Here is a 24,011-nt window from a genome sequence, read left to right on the forward strand (position 1 = left end):
ATAGAATTATTGGGGAAATATTAGGCTTTATTATTTTTAATCCTTCTATTTTCCTTTCAATTTATCTGCCTCTTTATGAAAAGAAATGATAACATGTCTCTTTCTAGTCTTATGTGTCCTATTTTCTGTTGAATTAAAATTTAATGTCAAATTCAGAAATAAAAATATAAAAAATTGGAAGAAAAATATCTTTTTAAATTTGTCAATGTCTTTTTTATGGGAATAAAAGTGCATTTCAACTACCTGGCAAACTGTGCTCTGTGCTTTTCAACTTGGTTCTGAAAGGGAATAATGCAATGCAGGTAAAAGCACTGGTGTCGCCAAAGGTCAGCGTTTCTTTATTTATAACTGTCAAATTATGTATGGTTTACCTTACATTTAAACAGCAAAACCTACTTATTTTTATTTTATGCTTTTTCCTCACAATGTTAAAACATAGCTCCTATAGATAACTTTCCAAAATTAGATCAAAATTTTTGATATAACATTTTTTGGTGTAATATTATTTCAATACTAAAGGCATAAAGGAGGACTTTTAATGTTTTGAAATTTCTTTGTATTCTATAAAAAGTATAATTTTGCTTCTTTTATGTTTAAAGTATCTTTCTAATGAAATATACTGTATAGATATATAAAAAATGTTAAAGCTCAAGCGCCTAATGAAAATCATTACTGAATATTTCAATTAATGCTTCAATTCTTAGATTAGATTTAAGTCGACAAATGTGTTTTAAGTATTCTCTATGTTAGGATCCTTTTAGGAGAACAATAAATATTTGCTTTCGTATACTGTTCTTGGCATACAACGTGTGTTAAACATAAAGTTAGGGAAAAGTTCATGTAGTCAATATTTCTTTTTGTTTGTTTTGGTTTCTCCAGAGTAATAAAACATGCTATGAACAGTTCAAATTCTAAAATGAATATATCATATGAAAAGTCAACAAAAAGGGTAAAATGACTTAAAGATTCATATTCTAAAGCAAACTATGATTCTTACACAAAAGTCAGCCACACAAGTTTGTCTGTTAATCTGTGTAGAGAAGGCCGGACACTTGTGATGAGCTCATTTTTATAAAACAGCAAGTTTAAAGAATATAATAGGACACATTTAACTTTAAGGGGAGCAACAATCTTCTATGTCCATTGGGACGCACCAAATATAACTGGATTTCTAGTTTACTTTCATAAACCTTAATACTTTTTAAAAATTGGCTTCATACAGTTTGTATTATTGTCAAACAATGAAACATCAGGTTCAAATTTTTGTGTTTCAATTTAGGTTTTCAAAATCATTCCATTGATGTCTTTCAAATATTAATGGGAGGAGTACCAACAAAGCAGTACTTTAAATTTCAAAATAATCTAAACTTCTAGGAGAATAGATTTTTTTTAAATATGAGAGAATTGGATATACTCCAATCTAGTTTATTTCATGCCAGCAACACTCTTATTTTTCTAAGATTTAGAGTTGTTTCAAGCAAGATCCTTGTAGGAGAAAAAAGTCTCTTATTTTCTTTTTTATCAAAGCTGAGTTTCCTCCCGAGAGTCTTGGCCTGTGGTGTTGCAGATACTGTTTTTTCGACTGGGTTCACCATTTGGTAGGTAGGCCAGTGGATCGGGTCGGATTAAGTATCTAAGAAGAGAAAACAAGGCAAATAACTGTAATCAAAAAAACTAGTTCACATTGACACTTTAGATTGTTACTTTAAATTTATTTGTTCAGTGTTTAAGGTTATCGAAACTTGTCTCTATGTAACGTTGGTGGAAGGACTTGCTGTTTATTTGGCAAGGGCTTGTAATAATTCTACACCTAAGAAGATTATCAAGATGAATGTGGATGAATGAAGAATCATTATCTTTCAGTTAGGATCCATTTCACCACCTCCGTCTTTTCAAAAGTTTATGTTTTATTTTAGTATTTTGTTGATTTATTATTCTTTTCTTTGGCTATTTTTCTATCAGGATACCTAAATCCTAGCCATGATTATATTACTCAACTGCTCTTAGTGTTAATTTTATCATTCCTAAATCAATTTGACCTACATTATTCTATAGGCTTTTTAATTTAAATATTCTATGATTCTATAAAATTAATGATTTCATAAACGCTCTGGAGGATATTATGCCTAGATAATATTTTAATTTTTGGGAAATTTATTAACTTAAAATTCAGGTTATGCTATAGTAAGAAATTGGACAAAGAAAATAATTCTCAATTCATTCTACTAGTAAATAGGAAAATGTTCACCTGCCAAACTCACACATTTCGATAATGTTAGAATTTTTTTCAAGTGACATGTTTTACTTCAGACCGTCAAGTGACATGAGCGTCCGTTTCTTGAGCATGTCTGGACTACTGGGCTAGGTCCTGGGAATACAAAAAACCATACATTTCTGATCCCTGCAGAGGATTAACAGAGTGTAATTTATGAAACACATAGAAAGATTAAAAAGAAATTCCAAACATCACAGAAAGACGAAAAAAACAACAGTGAATGAGGGAATAGTTTATCGAGGAGGTTGGATTGATGGCTTTCCAGGCTTAAGTGGAGACAAACGGAGAGGAAATGGGACACAGAAAAGGATACTCCCAACAGGTTTAGAAAATGAGTTTGACTTTAGAGGACCGGTTAGACCAGGAGATGATGGTAGGTAAATTCAGGAAGAAACATAGAAAGCAGCTAATAAAGGACTTTAAGTTTCAGGATAAGTATTTTCTATTTCTGTTCCAAAGGCTTTCCACTGGAAGCCACTGAGGTTTTGGAGAAGGGAGAGAAGGAAAGTAAATATATGTAATGCAGCATTCTAAAAGTCTTGTTCAGGTGCAAATGCAATTAGTATTTCATAGTTTTATAATAATGTTCGGAGTTACAAAATAAATGGAGAAACTATTTTAAAAGTGGGGACTCTAATGAAGATTTGTACTTCTCCTCTTAAAAACCAAAGGAAAAATATTCATAAAATATGTCCCTTAAAAGAGCAATTTCAAGCACTACAGTCTATTTTCTTGGATCAAATGAAAGTTGAGATTAGCGTCCTTGGCTCTATTAACTAGATTTTGTTATCCAACCACCTGCTTTATAATTACTTTGAATATCAATAGCATAGAAGATCAATGAAGAAAACTAATAGTGCACATTAAGCTTTTTAACACCATATCACCTAGTGATTTATTGTTCTTCGAATCAAATTATTGTTGCACCTTCATTTAAAATGAACCTTTGAAAGTAATTTTTTAGAAAAACATAAAAGTTATGAGTATAATCCATTATCCCCTAAATTCATTGATGTAGCTGCAAAATTTCCTTTCCCTATTATAATCACTACTAAACGTATGAGTCTAATAAAATAAATTTCTTAAATGCATTTTTTGTACTGCTTGTCATGGTAGCATATTTTCTTGCTCCAGTTATACTAAAATTTAATTATCTCAATGCAAAAAAACAGATCATGGCAAAAAGAGTTTTTCTTTTTTTTTTTATAGCAGTCAAGTTGATATTTTAGCTTAAAATTAATAATAAATAATAGCATCCAAAAGGCAGAAAATTCCATGCTTATTTTACCTGTATATATTGTAACATTATATGCTTTATTTTTATGTTTCAGTTTTAAAAAGTCTCAGGAATTATTTTGAATTATAAAATCTGTCTGATGGAAGGATTTGTATTGATACATAGACTCAAAAGGTTAACACTATCTTCCCATGCCATCAAAAATAATCATGGAAAAGAATTATATTAGGCTCAAGAAACTTACAATTTGTTATGAAATAAAAATAAGGTAAGCCCAACTTGAAAAAATATATATATAGTTGATAATTTGAAAAAGAGACATATGAAAGTTGGGACTACAAGGGCAGATTTAATAAAATTGCCTGATTTTATGGGTTAAAGGAAGAAAGACGTGTAAATATGGACACAAGAAAAACAGAGCAGTTTTGTTGTATTACAGTCATATACTAAGTGAAGTCTCCAGAATGGGCAGTTGAAAGTCAGGTGCATCACAAATAAGATATTTTCATCTAGCTTAAAGTGCTGCAAAAATTCAGCGTCCCCACTAGATATAAATTTTGACAGCCGCCTGAAGAACTCTGGCAGCTGGAATTACCATTCATCAGATTCCCCCAAGTTCCTATACTCTAAGCAGTATCATCAGATGGCAAAATAAAGCATTATTAAACTTGCTAGTTGTATCTTAGGTGCCTTATAAAAATCTTTTCACACTGATTTTGGGTCAAAGTTACTCCTGCTGATGTATTTTCCTAAGAAGCTTTTGAAGCACATTCGTCTTTTTGCCCTAAAACTGAGCAGTACTCAGCAGACCAATATTCATTCTTCTACTTTTTCTTCCTTATGTATCGCTTTTTTCAAAAAATCATTCTCTTTTCAGTTTTATTCATTTAGAAGGTGAGAAGTAACTAGTTTCTATAGAGAACTAGCTTCTTTCCAAAGCTTGGTACTGTATCTCTATATGCTTTCTAGATTTTTCCACTTGGCACATTGAACAATGTACCTAAACTCCGGCTCATCATCTCTCTTTTCTCCATACCCAACATCTGCTCTTTCCTGCTTGAAAAAGTGCCTCCCTATACTGACTTGTTTCAGTGAAGCAGTAATTTCTTTTGCAATCACATAGATTTGAAATCTGAAAGCCATGTGAGAGCCCTTATTTTCCGATTCCCAGACCAATGAACAAGTCTCACTCTTTCTGTCCATAAATTTACCTCCATAGGATCTTGTTTTTACAATCCATCATCCAGATGTTATGACCGATTTTTATCTCCATCCTGCCAATCAATTCTATTGCTTTTTACAGAGCTCTTCTAAAAAAAATTGAACCCTCCAACCCTAGCCAAAATCTCCCACGAAACTGACAGCATCTAATTGCTGGCATATTACTAGCTTTAGTTCTAAATCACTTGCATGGATCCACTTTACGCTCTGCATCACAGAATGTTCTCACTCTTCCTAGTCACTGATCTTATTACTTATTTCCAGGTTATAGATACAAACACATCCTGTGGACCTAACACCCACCAAGACTTTTGAATCTTTGGCATCTGTTTTATGTCACCAATACAATCTGGAGTTAACTACCCTGTGTAAGCAGGCCTTGGTGCAGTTCAGCCTTAGGACCATGAACCTCAAGCTCAGATTCTTATTAGGAATTTCTCACCTAGGCTTACACCTACAACTGTCAAAATGCCTTTACTAAAATCCTGCTACTTTCTTGCTCATATATCCAAGTGCTGCCCATTGCCTATAAGGTTGAATATCAATTCCTTATTTTGTCATCTAAGGTCCTTCCAAAGCCAGGTTTAATATGTTGCCAATATTATGTTTAACTAATTAACAACAGAGATGTTAATAATACAAAGCTTTTACTCTGGTCAAACTGGGCTCTGTAGTATTGCCAGCTGGCACGCATTATGCGATGCCCAGGCAGTGCATTTTCTCAAGCCATCTCCCTGCTCTGGAACGTCCCCTCCTCTCTCTCCACCTGCACAAATTCCATCTACCCTGAGTGTCTAGTTCAAGTCCGTCATCCTTTATAATCCCTGTGGCTCACAATAATGGCTTCTCTCCTGAGTTTTGAAAAGCACCATCTCACTTAAGCAATGCTTAAGTCATGTGACAAAGTCATATATATATTGCTATTAAAACTTTATGCTTAAATTGTAGTTTTGTTAATTAGAATGCAAACACTTTGAAATCAGGGAAAATGCCTTATTTGTTCCTATAGAGCACACTTTTAAGGCAACACTAGTACAATTGAACATGCATAACATATAGTTTTTGATGAATCAAATTACTACCATAGATCCTTTCCTAATAAGGGTTTTGACCAATTTTACCTTGGCTTTGAGAAACTCTCAGGTATTTCAAACTGGCTAGTGTGGGATATTTTAGGTTTTCCTTTGAGTTGATCTCTTCTTATTCCACATATTTTCTATTATTTGTCCAAATGTATATTTGCTCACAAAATACAAAATTCATGCTGCTTTTTCCTTCTTTTATACTTCTACCATCCTACAATGCTTTTATATAGTATTACACACAGCAATATACAAAATGCATTTGTCTATTGAACACAAAAATTAGACTTTGATTTCCTAAGCATTTGTATCGCAAGAAAGATAAGGGGCTATTATGGTGGAAATAAAAATATGAAAGTAAATAAATCAGTGGTTTTCTGAAAATACATGCCTTATGTGAGATCAACTTACACAACATCATTCAGCTCTAGTCTGGTATCTGGAGATGGGTTTATCAGGATGTAGGAGAGGGTACTTTGATGATCGTTCATTTCATCTAGAAGATAAATAAATGCCAAGTTTGTTATACCACTTACAGAAAATTACAGGAATTATTGTAGAGTGTCTTATCTTCAAACCATAGAGCTGTCAACAATAACTTGCTATAGTTTTGTCCACAGCAGGATTGTGTATATAACTTTGGCTATTTTCAAATTACTGCCACTGGAAATATCTGACAGGGACTCATTTTTTGTTCCAATAGATGTTAAAAATAAAGTATCTAATTCTGTTCAGAACAACCACAGTTATAATCTACCTTGTAAGCTATTACACTGAAAAAGTATTTCTGTTAATGAAATAGCTAGACAGGATGTTTACTTAATTTATTATGCTTTAATAATTATAAAAAAAAATTGTGGTTATAAATGGCCATCCCAGACAGGAACATTCATATGGGAATTCTGCGAAAAATCATCTAATGTCATCGTGTTTAATAAACACAACAGAAATGTACCTAAAAAGCACGAAGGCCCTAAATACATTTGACTTCCTTACATGATATATCTGATATGAGACATGGTAATGTTCTTGCCAAATGCAAAGAATCCCATGGAACAGAATTCAATTGTAAGTTTTAAGGGAAGTGTACCACGGGATCCTTTGTTTTTTCTCTAAAACAATACATATTTTAAAAATAAAAAGCTGTGCCCTTTAAGTTTTGTCAATTCACCCTGAAAATATCATCAGACTTCAAGTATGGAGAACTGAATCGGCACTGAAAAGGAAAAGAAAATAGCTTTGGGATTGAGATTTTTTTAGCTGCTAAGGCTATGAGAAGGTGTAAATATAAAGCCACATGGACACATAATAAATATGAATCTTCCCAAGGGTAAAGTTTTTAGGCTGGGAGGGTACTGTTTCAAACCCTGCTCTAGAGCCATAGTACTCATCTAGCCACTTCAGTTGCAGACAAACTTGGTTCCTAAAAGTAGTACTAAATTTTGCAGTTTGATCCAAAATCTAAGAATATATTTCATGCTAATAGAGATATATCAATACTCAAGTAGCTGCCTAAAATTAAAGATCTTTTTTAGGCCAACATAGCTGATCCTGATAATTTCCTACACTGGAAAATATATATTATTTTCATAAAATAACATCTACCACTAGGTTTAACTAGAAACCTGTCACTTGACTGTGAAAGACAGTAATTTTGCTTATGATCTTTCAAGTTGATATCCAGATGTGCCTTATGCTTAAGTCTGTAAATGAACATCCTTATCTTACAAGAAAGATAAACTGCAGTATAATCGAACCCACCATAAGTTTGCCAGTAAAGCTATTATAATCATAAGATTATCAAATTAATACTCAAATAAAGGAATATATTCGGTTGCATATTCCAGGGGCAGACACAAGGAGCTGTATCCTGTCATGGGGATAAGGTTGCCAGGCAAAATAGAGAATGCCCTGTGAAATCTGAATTTCAAATTAAAAATTAACAATTTTTTAGCATATATATATATATCCCAACTATTATAGGTAACACGCTTATACTAAAAATTATTTGTTGTTTATCTGAAATTTAAATTTAACTGGGAATCCTGTATTTTTACTTGCTAAATCTGCCAATCATACCTGGGGGACGGGGTGGACGGCTAATTCAATCAGCTGGAGCTTGGAATTCCAATGAATATATAACGATGAGCTTACTCCAAATAAGGTGCAATTTCAACTCAAAGCATATTGTACTGGCAGAAGATTATCAGAATCATCTTTCTACATAAAAAGCAATTTTGACTTATGTATTCTTTTTGAGAAATTTCCCCCTTGTGTGAATTTCCACAATAGCTAAACAAAAGAACAGAGGTTAACAGTGCATTCTGGAGACTAAAGCAGGATGCCCTGAAATGTGATAGGCCATTAGAAAATCTCCACCTATTTGGCTATGTATAACTCAATTTCTCATGTAAACAGTGGCACTGTTGAAGTCTCTTATGTAAAGCAGTGAACATTATTGAACAGTGGCATTAGAGGGAAAACAATTTTAACAAATAACTTCTCAGTTAATATTGATAACTCAACCCTTCTCCTTGATTATTAACATGATGTTGTACTCATTTTTGGTTCCGGGATGAAGTCAAAATCTTATTTGTGACTTGGTATGCCTGTTACAAATGTAAAAACTGTCTAGATAACTGAGAACTTTACAGCACTAGATATAACTATCGTGTCTGTTCAAGTAGATAGTTTGATTTTATCTTTCTGAAAATTTTTGTTTTGCCATGGACTCCAGGAATTGGAGCAAACATTTTGCTGATGTGCTCAATTCAATGATCCCATAAGGTTTATATGGAAACGTGGGTAACATCGCAGTCAGAATTCATCACTCCTGGTCTTTCCTCACCTACCCCTCACTGACCTCCTCAGTGTTAACAGAATTAAAATAAATTGCTGAGTTCAAAGCTGTTCTCTCTTTCCTTCTGATGCCTGCCTTGCTGTAGGGTTTACCCTTGTCTGCTTGTTCTCTGCCGTGCTGCTCTGTCTGGAAGTCCTACAGTTCACTCTCTTTCACTTTGTGATTTTATGTTTAAGGATTAGACAGTGAGCTTTTAAAAGCCCATTGTAGTCATCTATCAAAATCACATTCAACAATCTAGTTTTATCAGCCCCAAGTCTGGTATTTTTGTCTCTACCAGTTATTCCCTACATATTTTTTAGTTATTTCTGAATTCTGGAGGGGGAAATATGGTAGGTTTCCTGTATTTTTAAGACCCTATCATAGTCATCACCATTGGTGGTGGCAAAGACATGAATGGATTAAATCTCTTGGGACTTCCCTGGAGGTCCAGTGCTTAAGACTCCATGCTTCCAAAGCAGGGGACGTGGGTTCGATCCCTGGTTGGGGACCTAGGATCCCACATGTCGTGCAGGCAGCCAAAAAAAAAAAAAAAAGTTGCAGATTGACCCTCCATATCTGTGGGTTCCGTATCTGCAGATTCAACCAACTGAAGATCAAAAGGCTCTTTACCACAAGTATAATCACATATTTAGCGAAGAAAATAAATTTACTTAGGAAAATTTGGCTCATGAAACAGAATTGAGATTTTTATCTCCTACCCAGCAAAAATATCTACTAAGGAAATCTATTGTGAGGATATTCAATGTGTTCTTAATAAGCAATCTCTGACCTTGGTAAAATAAAAAGCACTATATCATTTAAAGTGTCTTATAGAAATTATTGTTCAACATTGACATACTTATCTTAATAAAACTATTCTTCTTTGAAAAGTTGAAATAAATGAGGTAGAATACTGAAAACTTTAAAAGAAATTTGAGAGTCAAGTTAAACAACTACTAGTAGTATTTACCAAGAAACTTATTTTGCTGTATTAATTAGCATATGTAATTATTCAATTGAAATCTTCATATAGGAAATACTCTGCATAGAGTGTTTCAGGTAAATAGATCATAACAGAAAGGATATAGGTGTATATTCCTATTGTTCTTATATAATAATTGATTGAGTCCCATTCCACACACGAGTTTCATATTTTTGTTTTGTTTCAGTTTTTAAAACGTCCCTTTTTAAAAAAAAAAAAAAAAAAAAAAAAGTCCCTTTTGAAGTATTTTAAAAGCAGTTTTAAAAGAGAATAAAATTTGATAAAATAAATTTAAATCTTACATGTATTTGTGTAGGTTTCGTTAAATAAGACTGCCAAAAACACACATCCATTGTGTACTGTTATCAGAGAAGCATTTCAAAGAATACAAAGGCATCAATGAAAAGCTCTGTTAAGAACAAAGACCATGAAACCAGAGGGCTTGCATTGAAATCCTGGTTTCCCAATTATGCGGAGACCTTAGGCACATTACTTAATTTCTTAATCTTTCTCTGTTCAGTTTCCTCACCTGTAAAATGGGGTAGCAATAGTTTTTTGTCTTAAATCTTATTATTAAAATTAAATGATAAATGAATAATAAGTATAATTTAACATTAATATATCAGAATAAATATACAGTTCTTAGAATCAATTCTGATTCAGAATATCAAGTGCTGTATAAAGGTTGCTTATTATTATCAGAGCAGGCAAATTCAATCCATAACTTGTAAATAATAATTGTACCTATATTGTGATATGAAGGTGTTGGCATGCAAAGATAGGGGAAGAAAAGTTTGCAACAAAGAACAACAAATGGGAAAGGCTGAAATAGTTGAGTTTAAGTTGCAGAAAGCAGGTCCTTGAGAATGGACTAAACAAGGAGGAGTTAATTGGAGACAATGTCGAAAGGGCAAGCTGGGTCCAGACCCTGGAGAGCTTTAGAGACCTTCATCAGAAGTTTGAATTTTAGTCTAAAGGCACAGGGAAGCCACTGAAAAGTTGTAAGGATGGGAGGTTTGGAGGCATGATCTGATTTTGTGTTGAGTATATCACTTTGGCTGCTCTGTGGGAAATGGACTTTGGGAGGGCTCAAATTTGCTCTCAGGGATAGTAGGCGAATAGTACAGAAGCCCAGGGGAGAGATGATGGTGGCTTGGGAGCAATGGAAATACAGGAAATTTGGAAGGAGGGAGGGGAAGATAGATGGAGAGCTTGAGAGAGCAAGAGAGCCATAGAGAGAGAAAGGGAGGGGAGGGGAGAGCAGAGTGAAGGAGGGAGGAAGGGAGGGAAGAAGAGATGGAGATGTTTTAGGATGGACACCACAGCATATCTGAATGCTGATGGAAAAGGCAAGTAAAAAGGAAGAAATTCGTCTGTACCAGCGTGAGAGCATATTTTTTCTTCAGTGACACAAGAAATACCTAAGAAAATACTCTCCATTGCACAGTGCTTATCTCCTCAACAGGGTCCAGTCCAAATAATTGGTAATAGCACAACCTAGCGATGATTTCACTTTCACCTCACCTGAATTTCCATCCACATTATGTGTTATCCACCTATGTAACGGGTTAGTTTTTCAGTGCTGATTTAACTGGTTCATGTATTCCAGTTTAGTATCAAACTGTGTTTATGAGTACAACTATTTTGTTCATTTTACTGAACTTACCAGTCTATTTTCAGGGAAAAAAAGGTGGCTAGAGGTACGGATAAAAGAATAAATATATTTAATCACCTCTACTTAAAATGATTTTCATTACCTTTCGATAATTTGTAACTACTTTATGATACACAAGATAAAAAACAAGAAGTATACTCTCTTAACCTCCCTTCATATAAACATCCATAAATCAAGATGAGATGAAACAATTAGCCAAACAAGAATGATACAAAGCAAAGCTTCAGAAATCACTCATTTTCAACTGTCATGAGCCTCCCCATCACTTACTAGCTTCACACACAAAACTAGTTACTTTAGACTCAATTTTCCTTTAAAATGGAGTATTTGATATTTCTTAACATTTAAAAAACTATATTACCACCTTGTATAAATAGTAAAAGACCAAAACCCCCTTGCTATTTTTTAATGTGATAGAGAATTCAAAAAAAGTGAATAATGTGTCTAAAAACATACTATTTCTTCAATGATTCAGGTTCAGTTTTGTTTTGTTAAAATGCTTTCTCCACTGCCCCCCCTCCCCTAAACAAGTATTGACCTTTAGAGCTATTATGTGTCCCTAGTGAATGGAAACTGCTCAATAAATGCTAGTTTCTTTGAAAATACTATTACAATACTTTACATTAAGTGATGTGGGCTGAAACAGTAGAGATTGTCTGCAAAGTAACAGACACAGGTACACTTTAAAAAATAGAACATTAATTACATTCCCAAATAATGGGTTCAATATATTTTCAGGTGAATACTTCTAAATTTAAAACTATGGTCTAGCTGATAATCTGAAAAAGTAAAATAAATACACTTCTATACAGAAAGTCCAAAAGGTTTTGGAAAGACCTTATTTATTTTCATTTTAGTAGTTGGATACACTACTTTAAATTTCAGGTACTTCACCTGAAATAGTATCTGAGATTGAAAAAAAATGTATTGAACGTATTATCTGAACAATTTAAAAATAAGTATATAGCATGTTTTTCAGTTTTGCAGCTAACCTGTAGTACCACCGTATGACTTACCAGAGGCATTTTTATGATTAGTTGATAATCATAATTTATCACATGATATTCATTATTTTATTCTCTAATTCAGTCATTTAATAATGTTAACTGGGCATGATTATAGTCACAAATAATTCTAAATCTGGGGACAGCAATGAACAAGATAGGCAAAGTCTATATGTTTACCTTTAACACGTTAACTGTAAACTTCCTATATGATTTTAAGCATATCATTTAAGGTATCTTCGGATAATCATCATTGTTCTGTTTATCTCATAGACTTATTGGTAAAACAAAGTAAGAAATTTATTAATTCCAAATGCACATTCAATGAGTTTTGATATATGCATAGAATAGTGCAAACTCTACCATAATTACAACACAGAACATTTCTATAATGACAAAAAGATCCCTCTTACCCTTTTGCAGTCAATTCCCACCTTTCACCTCCAACCCCTAGAATCAATGATTTCTATGAACAATAACTCTGCTAAGATCTTACAGTGTGTTTCTGTGTGGCTTTTTTTTCCCTTTGTGTAATGTTTTTGTCAGGCATCCAAGTTATTGTATGGACCTACTTTAATATTAATATAGCCACCCCAGTTTTCTATGGATTTGTGATTACATGAAATATAATTGTATGCTTTTACTTTTAATCTATTTCTTTGTTCACATTTTAAGTGGGCTTCTTTTAGGCAACACAGAGTGATATTGCTTCTTTTAATCCCATCTGATGCCTTCTGCCTTTTAATTGAAATGTTTAGTCTATTTATATTTAATATAAATATAGTTGAGTTTAAATCTACCATGTTGCTAGCTGTGTTTCACTTGTCCCAGATGTTTTTTGCTCCTCTTTTCTTTTTTCCCTGCCTTCTTTGGATTAATTGAGGTTTTAAAAAGCTCTTCATATGATCATTCCATTTTATTTGCAGTATTAGTTATTAGTTATATCTCTGATTTAGTTGTGTTGTAGTTTCTCTAGATCATGGGTTGGCAAATTTTTTTTTCTGTAAAGAACGAAATAATAAACATTTCAGACTTTTCAGGCCATATGAGCTCTGTTTTACTTATTAAACTTTTTAAACTGTAAAGTGAAAGCAGCCATAAAAAATACAAAAACTAGCAAGAATGGTTGCTTTTTTTTTTTCTCCAAAAACTGCTGTGCTGCAGTTTGCTGTCCCCTGCTCTAGGGTCTAAAATATACAGCTTTAACTTTTCGGTATCTACTCTTAAATAATACACCACTTCACATGTAATATAACAAGCTTACTACATTATAGTTCTATTTCTTCCTTATTATTTGAGTTATTACTGCCATACTTCTTTGCTTCTATATATGCTATGAACCTTACAATGTTTGTTATAAACAGTAAATTATCTTTGAACAAAATTTTAAAAATAGAAATGTATCTTTTACATTTTCCCACATACTTATTTTGTTTAGATCTAACTTTCCACCTGGCATCATTTTCCTTCTATCTTAAGAACTTCTTTGAACAATTTTTTTAGACTGCAGAGCTGCTGTTGACAAATTTTCTCAGCTTTTTTCCCTAAAACTGTCCTTACTTGCTTTTAGTTTAGAAAGATATTTTTACTATGTATAGAGTATTAGGTAGACTATTTTTTCCAGTACTCTAAAGAAGTTTCTCAACTGTGATTTGGTTTGAGAAGTTTCTGACAAGAAGTTCGCTATTGTCCTTTTATTTGTCTCTCATTCAAAATAAAAAAATACTTCTTCCTCTGGCTTCTTTTGAGGTGCTTTATCATTGGCTTTCGGCAACTTTTTATATTGTGTCTTGGCATTATTTTATTTGTTATATTTATATTGCTTGAGTTTCACTGAGCTTCTTAGATCTTGAATAGAGTTCCCATCAAATTTGGAAAAACATGTTGGTCATTATTTCTTCAAATATCCATTCTCTTCCTCCTTCTGGTACTCCAATTACATGATTATCTGATATTGTCCCACAAGTAACTAACACTATTTTTTCAAGGTTTCTTTCTTTTCTTCTCTATTCTGCATTTTGGATAGTCTATTGCTATGGCTTTATGTTCATTGATATTTTCTTCTGCAGTAGCTATTCTTATGTACATCCCATCAATAAAATAAAAGTATACATTTTATTTTGAACACTGCATTACAAATTCTAAACTCTGAGTTTCATATCTTCAATTTCTCTCCTTGTCATTCTCCTGTTTCCCTCTACCATCTTAAACATATAGACAATATAGACAATACTGTAATAACTACCTAATATTCGTGTTTTCTGAATCTGTTTCTGCTGATTGATCTTTTTCTACTGGTACAGGTCATATTTTCTAATTTGGGGTCCACTTACATGACTTCCAGCCTGTAAAAAGCTCAACTCATTTGTTAACCTTTTCTCGGGTAACAAAGTTATATGCTAGTTTTTTTCCAACATCTGCACACACTGATTTATATTTTTTCTAGTTATTTAAATTGAGAGCATAAACAGTCATCATAAATGGAAATTTCTTCTTACTGTTTCAAAGCATTTCGAAAGCTCATTCTTTGCTCTCATTGACTATTTATACTCAACTCATAATAAAATGTTGGAAGTAAAAAGTTCACTCAACCAATTAAATTTTTTTCTCAATGACAAAAAAATATTTTATTTTATTCAAATGGCCACTTACACTTATGCCAAAACACAATATTTGAATTTCCAGTTATAAAGATAAAATATATGTATATTTAAGTGCAATTAAGTTAACCATGGTGTTAAATTATGTAAAAATATTGATATCATTGAGAAATTAATGTTCTGGGAAGGATATGATATGACTCTATGAAACAAAACTTTATAGTTTTACTTTAGGGATATATGGAAAATTCATTGCAGAAATAATTTCATTTACCATAAATCATTATCAGCTCACCAATTACCTCCTTTGAAAGCTTCATTACTTTAACTATTAAGAAAACCATTATGTTTCTTTCTATTAACATTCTATATACAGAATGAGATTAACATAAAAACCATGGATTTATCCTTCTGTGTCTGCCTGCCACCCTGTGAGAATGGGTCATTTCTAGAAACATTAAATCGTCCATTTTTTAGAAATCTATACCAGCAGTATATACTGATTGTGCATGTCAACACTATTGTACTCTTATATTGGGAGATGGAAAATGACATATTTCAAAAATCAATAAAAATCCAGTGTCAATTTCTTTTGAAATAATAAATTGTTGTTGAAGTCATTACAGTGATCTCAGATACTTATGTTATTCCTCCTAAATACTAAATGTTGTAAAACACGTTAGAAAAATATCTAGGTTTGATGCCTTTTCCCTCTTTGGTAGTTTGTTTTAGGATAAATTTGTAAGTAATCCTTTACTAGAAAAAGTTACCTGACCTATTGTTTAGAATTTGGGGGATTTTTTTATTAAAAGCCTATATGAAAATGGTCAATGATTTATAAAAGAGTCTAAAAATAGAAGTTGATGGTTTTACTATTACTATCACTGCTACTATTACTACTACTGCCATCACCATATATATCATACATTTGGGTGGGAATAACAATCCTTTCTTGTTATTTTTGCTTGCTTCTATCCCATAAGAAAGAGGATGACTAAGAATTAAGTCACCATATTAACTATAAAGAAAGCTCTTGGTTAACCCATCCATTATTTCAGGCAAATTATGAATTTACTTAACAAAGAAACTAAGGCTTCCTGATGGATGTAATGAAAGCCATGTCTAACTAGAAGTTACTCTTTGTCACTTAAAAGGATTTCATTTTTTTCCCCCTTGGCATTCCCTCATTTACTAACAGTATGAAACGTAAAACAAACCATGTCAAAATCAGCTAGAATCTGTAGCAGCGGTCACACCAGGAATACTTACTTGCTGATTTATAATATTAAAATATATTATATTTTATATAATACAAAATATCTTATAATATATATATTGAATATTAAAAAATGCATCATTCTAAGTGCTAATCATTAAGAATCTGTCAACAGTTTTTAAGAATAGCTCTTAGTGAGTATGAAAGCCAAATAGATTGTTAAAGAATAATGCCAGTTATTAACAGAAAAAAAATAACTATATATTTGCAGCACAGTTTATAGACTGAAAAATCTTTTGTCACATGCATTCTATTATTTCATATCTCACCCCTTCGGAAGATCTGATTACCCTGATTTGATGGTTGAAGAACATGAAGTTCAGGGACACAGTGACTTACCCAAGGACACATGGCCAGTTAGTATATAATGCCATGATCTTTGAGGTAAATAAGTTTTTAAAGTTATATCGAAGATGTTTTCAAAAAAATTTCAATGAAAAGCAGGCAGAATTTGTAGATTGTCATGTTATTTAATTTCCCAAGACAGGCAGGTCCTCAAATTCTGTCTCCCAAACCCTTGGGGCCAGATGTGTACCAGAACTGAAATTTTTAGATTTAGAAAGTAATATTGGGCACATAATGTATTTCATGTAATACACTCAGTTGGGCCTGAAGCAACAGAAAATTTCATATTTCTGTAGCAAACATATGAATATTCACCATAAATCTGATAAAGGATACAAAGAGTTTCAAGCAGTTTGGATCAGGTTCAGCATTTATACAAGTTTTAGTGTCAAACCTGCTTACAAATTCAGTCTTCAGAAATTTTGGATTTTAAAATTGCAAGTGAGGGATTATATACCTGTTACCTCATTAATGTCTTTTTGGGGATAGGTATATGTTTATCTTAGTTAATACACACACAAGCATTTATAGTATTTCAACCTAACCTGTAGAGGTAGGCATGTCAGGAAATATTAAAAATGTTATCCTCTAGTTTTTAAGAATTACCTTTCTTCTGGAATTGAATACTATAAAAAACAAGTGAGAGGTAATCCATGCCTTCAGGAAGCACGGTTAATTATCAAATATTAATTTAGTGACTTTTTAGATTTTAAGCATTTTTTTCAGTGTTACTTTATGATTTCCTATTATTTGAGATACAAGTAAGTTTTTCTTTAAATAGTATAAAAATAACTTTTCTAATGTATCATTTATAAAGCAGCACTGTTCTACAAGTTTGATCATTTGAAGTAATTTTCATGCAAACAGTTGAAAGCTAAATTCAGAAAGAGGACAGAGAAAGAGAATCCAGGAAAGGCTATTGCTGTAGATAGAGCAGGGAAAATAAGAATCCTTTGTATGTTACAGTGTTCTCAGAAAAGGGGTAGAGAAGGAGAAATGTGTGGAGAGTAAATGTGAGGTAATAATGCACAGACATGGAATGTAATTAGTAGATAAAAGAAAGAACACAAGAGAAAAGGTGAAGACTAAGGGGTGTGTGTGTGTGCATGCACGTGTGTGTGCGTGTGTGTTTCTGTTGGGATTACGGGAAGGAGACCTGATTTCCTTGGAAGAGGAACTAAGAGAAAGGAAAGGGAGAAACATGAAAGATTAGGAAAGAGTGGGATTAGATGACAGAATCTGGATTTGAAGGAGCCAGGAAGAAGTAGGATTAAAAGCATAGGAAAAGAATCCTTTCTTTTCATCTGGAGCAAACAAGCTAATTATAAAATTAATTCAGAAGAAGAAGCATCCAAATATAGCTAGGCAAATATTGAAGAACAAGAGTGCAGTGCTCCTAGCCTTACCAGATATCAAAGACTCTAATTAAAACAGTAGGTGTTTTTGTCAGAAGAGGCAGACAGACCATTGTAACACGACAGAAAGTATAGAAATAGACCCAATAACAAGTACAAATTTAGGATCTGCTAAAACAGGATCTAAAAATCAATAGAATGGGGTGTGCATTTTAATAAGTGGTATTGTATAACTAAATATGAAAAAATATCTTCGATAATACAAAACTGTGTTCCCTTGCTCACCATATATACCAGGATAAATTCCAAACAGATGGGATATTTAGATGCAAAATGTGAAACCAAATAAGTAATTGAAAAAAAAAAGTAGAAGAATTTCTCTCTAAATTGGAAGAGAGAAAAGTGTTCCTATTACTTAAAATTGATCAGTAATAATGCAAATGTTTTAAAAATTGGATTAAAATATTAAATAATGAAAGTAAAGGAAAAAGACTAAGCTGAGAAAGAAATAGCTGCAATTAATATCCATAGTTCTAATTTACCTAATATATAAGCACCACTAAAAATATTAAGAACAAAAAATAAATCTATAAAAATTGGCTAGATATAAATAATTCACTAAAAATGACTCTTAACCACATGAAAGGATGCTTGACCTCATCAGAATAAGAAGGCATGCTGAGATGCCACTTAAAAAAATCTATTAGATTGGCAAAACATGCAAAAATCTAACAACACATTCTGTTGGCAAGGTTTTGAGAAAACGGTCTCTCATACTTTGCTGGCAGAAATGCAAAATCGTACATATTTAAGGAGGAAAATTTTTCCAATAGCAAAATTTTATATGTATATACACATTTAATCTTTAATCCAGTAATCTCACTTTTAGATATCCATCCCAAAGACACACTGAGAAAAAACACAGAAAGATGTAGGCATGTGCCTATAAATTGCAAGACTTTGTAATTAGAAAAGACAGAAAGGACTAGCTTAATAGACTATGATACATCTGTACAATGGAGCATTAGGCAGCTGTAAAAAGAAATAAGAACTATTTCTATATTCTACTAAATCAGTGATCTCCAGGATATACTGTTAAGCGAAAGAAGCAATGTGGGGAAAAAAAAGAAAGGAACATATGATGCTATCATAATTTATAATTAAAAATGGAAGGATAAACCATAAAGTTAAAAAAGGTTACTCACGGAGGAGAAGGAGATTGTGTGGCAGTGACAGGGACAGATGTTAAATTTCTTTGAATATGACTTGTATTAAATATTTCTCTTTGGACTGTGTACATAGTTTACATAACTAAAAAACAAAATTAAATTTTAGAAAAAGCAATTCTTAAACACTGAAAACAGAAATGAGTCTAAATTTATATCCAATTGATAGTATAACCACATCAAGAAGAACTTTTCCGGGGCTTCCCTGGTGGCGCAGTGGTTGAGAATCTGCCTGCCAATGCAGGGGACACGGGTTCGAGCCCTGGCCTGGGAAGATCCCACATGCCGCGGAGCAACTAGGCCCGTGAGCCACAACTACTGAGCCTGCGCGTCTGGAGCCTGTGCTCCGCAACAAGAGAGGCCGCGATAGTGAGAGGCCCGCGCACCGCGATGAAGAGTGGTCCCCACTTGCCGCAACTAGAGAAAGCCCTCACACAGAAACGAAGACCCAACACAGCCATAAATAAATAAATAAATAAATAAATAAATAAATAAAATTAAAAAAAAAAAAGAACTTTCCCAAGACTTAGAATAATTTTACTAAACATCCCTATTGGGCTAGTCTACAAAGTAAAGAATGCATAAAAAATGCATTTTTAGCAATTATAGTATTAATATTAGCATTATATTATTATTCTGAGACTGTTTTATGTATATTGTGAAAAATACAATATGATTTTTTATAATTCCATCATTTCTATTGTTATTGACAAGCAGTAATCTAGGTGTAGGAAAAAGAAAGTACAGATATAGGACAGAAAAAGTTAAATAAAATCCCCATAGCCTGCATTTTAATTGTAAGTATCCATATGAACTGGTGAAATAGTTTACCTATCTATCTATCATCTATCTATCTATCACCTGTCTATCTATCTATCTATCATCTATCTACCTAATCTTTTAGCTGTCGACTGAAAAACTCAGAAAAAGTGACAAACACAGTACAAATGAACATCTCTGAAACTTGGTTTAATCTTGAAATACCATTTCCCACTAAAAGAGACAGGATCATTGCAGGGATGGCTTATGTGGGGAGCATTTAGTCCTACAGAGAGCAAGGGAAGTCGATCACAGACGGTTGATGTCGTGACAAAAGGACCCAGGAGGCTATTTGAAGAAGCTCCCACTGGCCAAATTTAGAACAACATGATGAATAATCTAATAACATATGGATTAAAACATATAAAATATATTTAAATCTAGGAGTTCATAATAATAACAAAAAATGGTTAAACAAAGAAAAGGCAGGGAATAGAATGGGCCAATTTAGAGTGGAAATTCAGAGTCTAGGAAACCAAAGGACAGAAAGTGAGTTTCTTCAAGAAATAGATTGCAGTAGGAAAAATACAAAATGAGGGAAATTAAAAATGATTTAACAAACTTGTCACCCATCTCCATGCACAGACCTTCATTAATCCTGATTTAAATAAGTCTAAAAAAATTATGACATTTTTGAGGTCACTGGAAATTTGAACAAGTGAATACTCGATGATATTAAAATTATTTTTAAGTGTGAAAATGGTAGGTGGCTATATTTTTTAAACTAGTACTTAAATGATAGAGGTATCTACTGAAATATATGAGGCCTGAAATTTACCTGAAATTAATGAGACGTGAAGGAAATTGGTGGGCATATACATGGAAGAAAATAGGCCATGAGTTCATAATTGTTGAAGCAGAAAAATGAGTATACGTGGGTTCGTTATACTTTTCTTTCTACATTTATTCATGCTTGAAATTTTCTATATTACTTTTTTTTTTTAAATCAAGAATAAGACAGAAAGGTTAGTCTCGCACAGAAAGGACACCTTTTCCTCTGAAGCTGCAAACATTCTGGCGTATTTTTAAAACACTCACCCTTCCACTCTTGCCATCATTCTCAACAGATGATTATACCTCTTACTATCATGTGAAATATTACTCAACTTCCTGTCAAAATACCTACCTGTTTATGCATTTTAAAACAGTCAGCTTTTCCTCACTTCCAAGTATCTAAGCAAGGGCTCCAACTGTGATCTCTATCCTGTATTTTCTTTCAACTTCTCCACTGGTGGCTTAAGCTTATTTAAACATGCTCTTACCTCTCTGACTCTAAAAAAAAAAAAAAAAAAAAAAGTAGTCCCTCTTCCCTCTCTACTTTCTCATCCAGATTCTTCCAGATTTCTCACCTCTCCTTCACAATGAAATTTCTTAAAAAACATCCACTGAGTCAGAGAATAGTTGTCTCTCAAAAGACATTTGCCTTGTCTTCTTAAATATTAGATTTAGGCCACTGAAAATGAAACATACTTGCTTGCCAATGGGACATAGTGGAAATGGTGTACGCAACTACTTGGTAATATCTTTTAATTGAGGAGACAACCCTTTCTTCTCTGGTCTCTGCCTCCTTCCTCCTGGATGGAATTTCAACATACGTCTTGAACCGTGATATGACTTTGGCAATGGAAACAATAGATCATGGAGCAATAAGACAGAGACTAAATTTTCAATATCTTGAGGTCCCTAATATATGAAATCCACTATATCTAGATCTTAATTCATCCTCAAGCTACTCAAATCTGGCTTTCATACATGCTATCCAACTGATACTATCCTCACCAAGGTCAGCAATGACCTATCACTATACTTTCTGCACTATTAATCATTCCCTCCCATTTCTCTACTGCAAAATTTCAACATTTTTTTCATATCATAAAACACATAGGACATACAACTTTATATTACATTGGGGTAGCAGACAAACCTACTTATGACTAGAAGTGACCAGCTTCTGACCAACCCAGGCCCCACCTGGCCTTTGAAAGGTATAAAGAATCGATGTAACAATAAAACATGTAACCAACTGATAGCATATTATTGTACTATGACACATCTTTTGGGTAATTCAGTTCTAGACACTTCAGCCTCTTGTTTTATAAAGAAAATACTTCTTCCCTTAACATTCCAGAAAAGTATTTTCTAGAGTTCTCTTGTAGTCCTTCACCTGGGGTTATTCCATCTACTTCTATGACCTTACTTAAAATCTATAGGCTGATGACTCCCAAGTCTATATACACATCTCATTTGTTCTTCTTGAGCACCAGACAGCAGAAATCTAGCCTCTTATGTATCATTATCCATTTGAAATCTTCCAGGCACCCAAATTAAATGTATTATCTTCACCCCCAAAGTATTCCCCTTCTTCTAAGCTCAGTGAATGTCACCACCATGCACTTACTTGCTCCAGCTAGAGCCCTCAAAAGTCATCTTTTGACTTTCCCTTTTCTCTCCTTTCTGTCTCATATCCAATAGGTCAAAAGAAATCTAGTCATTCTCTTGAATCAGGCGACACCTACTCAAGAAAAATCAGATTATGACTCATGATTAAATCAATCATCATGCATTGTGTATAAAGCACTTAAAAATATTTCAAATCTGTAAAGCGCTACAAAATATTGACACTAATGTAGGAAAAATAAGTGGTCCAGTGGATACACAAAAATATATGGAGTCAAAAGCCACAAGTTAAAGGACTGACTTGAGTGTATACTAGGTTGGGAGACCCAAGTAAATCGTTTATATCTGAGACCCTGTTTTCTCATCTGTAAGCACTCCATTTGTTCATGCAATCAACATGCAGCTACTGGGTTCCTATGTGTCAGGAAATGTGTAATTGGTTTAGGGATACAAAGATTAAAGAATGAGTAAGACATTTCCTTTTTCCCAAAAAAAGAAGAAAGGCAAACATGTAAAACAATAATTGTCTCATAGCATGTATTCTGCTTGAAGACAACATTGCCCCCAAGGGTGCAAAATGTGTTGGTTTGTTTGTTTTTTGAGGTGGGCAAAAAAAAATTACTTTTTTAATGTATAAAGCACAGACAGACACACAGTACTTAGACAGATACACGGTAGATCTGTGGGATTAGCTGAATGCCAGTTCTGGGCTGAGCACAGTATTATTCATTATCCCATTTGTCCTTCACAACAAAACCTACAACATAGGTATTATTATTTCTATTCCACAAATCAGAAAATGGCCTTGAGAAGCTAAATAATAACAAACAAACAAATCTACCGGCTGACACTAGAACATAAATTCCATAAATGCAGAGGTCTTGTCTGAATAGGTCATTGGTCTATTCCGAGTGCCTGGAACAGTGCCTGACACTAAGAAGGCAACCTAATAATATCTGTTGAATGGATGAATTATTGTGAGTTAGGAATAAATGGAGACGTTCAGAGGCCCATGATGCATTAGATTCCAAATCCTGTTTTCATAATCGCTATGTTATTAGAGGGTCCCAATACAGGACTTAGAATGGATTGATGGGTCTATGGATAGATAGATGGATAGAATGGATGGAGAGAGAAAGAAGGAAAGAAAAGAGAAAAGAAGGTGGACAGTATCTGTTCTTCCTTCCTGTAAGAATTAGCATGAGAATTAAATTAATAAATTTACTTAAAAATAAAAAGAGAGAATGGCTAAATGCAAGGTAACTGATAGAAGTTTTATTAGCAATAACATAATATGCTTCCCTGATGATTCGTCCACGCAGTCAGTTCATGCATCTTGTGTCTCTCAGAGTCAAACTATTATTTGCCACACTGCCTTCAGGACCAGCCTGGGGTTATAATGTTCATGAAACACAGCTGGAACTTGGATGGATAATCACTTACTAGAACTTTAAAAAAAAGAAAAAAAATACCTGAATAATAACTAGAAAAAGTACATGTAATTATAGGACTGTAAGAAGTACAATCATACTTAATGTCATTAAATTGGCAAAGAGCTCCTAATATAATTTTTAAATTAAGATTTTTTTCTTTTAATTTGCCTCAATATAAGACCTTTTGTGCTTATATTAAAATTATTGGTCATGAATGAGTCTGTACTACATTTTAAGTAAGG

General features: G+C 33.2%; 1 protein-coding gene across 11 annotated transcripts in view; it reads right to left on the reverse strand.

Annotated features, from left to right (window-relative positions):
* Positions 1–1,301: 1,301 nt before the first annotated feature.
* The window catches only part of KCNT2 (potassium sodium-activated channel subfamily T member 2), a 379,220-nt gene continuing 356,510 nt past the window's right edge, over positions 1,302–24,011 (reverse strand). For 9 of the 11 annotated variants that reach the window (XM_059942834.1, XM_059942832.1, XM_059942830.1 and 6 more), the window contains 2 exons: positions 6,227–6,311; positions 1,302–1,633 (listed from right to left, as the gene is read on the reverse strand). In XM_059942834.1, coding sequence (XP_059798817.1) covers positions 1,522–1,633; positions 6,227–6,311 — 197 coding nt within the window. In that variant the 3' untranslated portion in view covers positions 1,302–1,521. Of the gene's footprint in view, positions 1,634–6,226; positions 6,312–24,011 lie in introns of those variants that run through there. The other 2 variants (XM_059942857.1, XM_059942854.1) reach the window with 2 other exon arrangements.

The sequence above is a fragment of the Balaenoptera ricei genome, chromosome 1 (assembly GCF_028023285.1).
Source record: "Balaenoptera ricei isolate mBalRic1 chromosome 1, mBalRic1.hap2, whole genome shotgun sequence".
NCBI classification, from domain to species: Eukaryota; Metazoa; Chordata; class Mammalia; order Artiodactyla; family Balaenopteridae; genus Balaenoptera; species Balaenoptera ricei.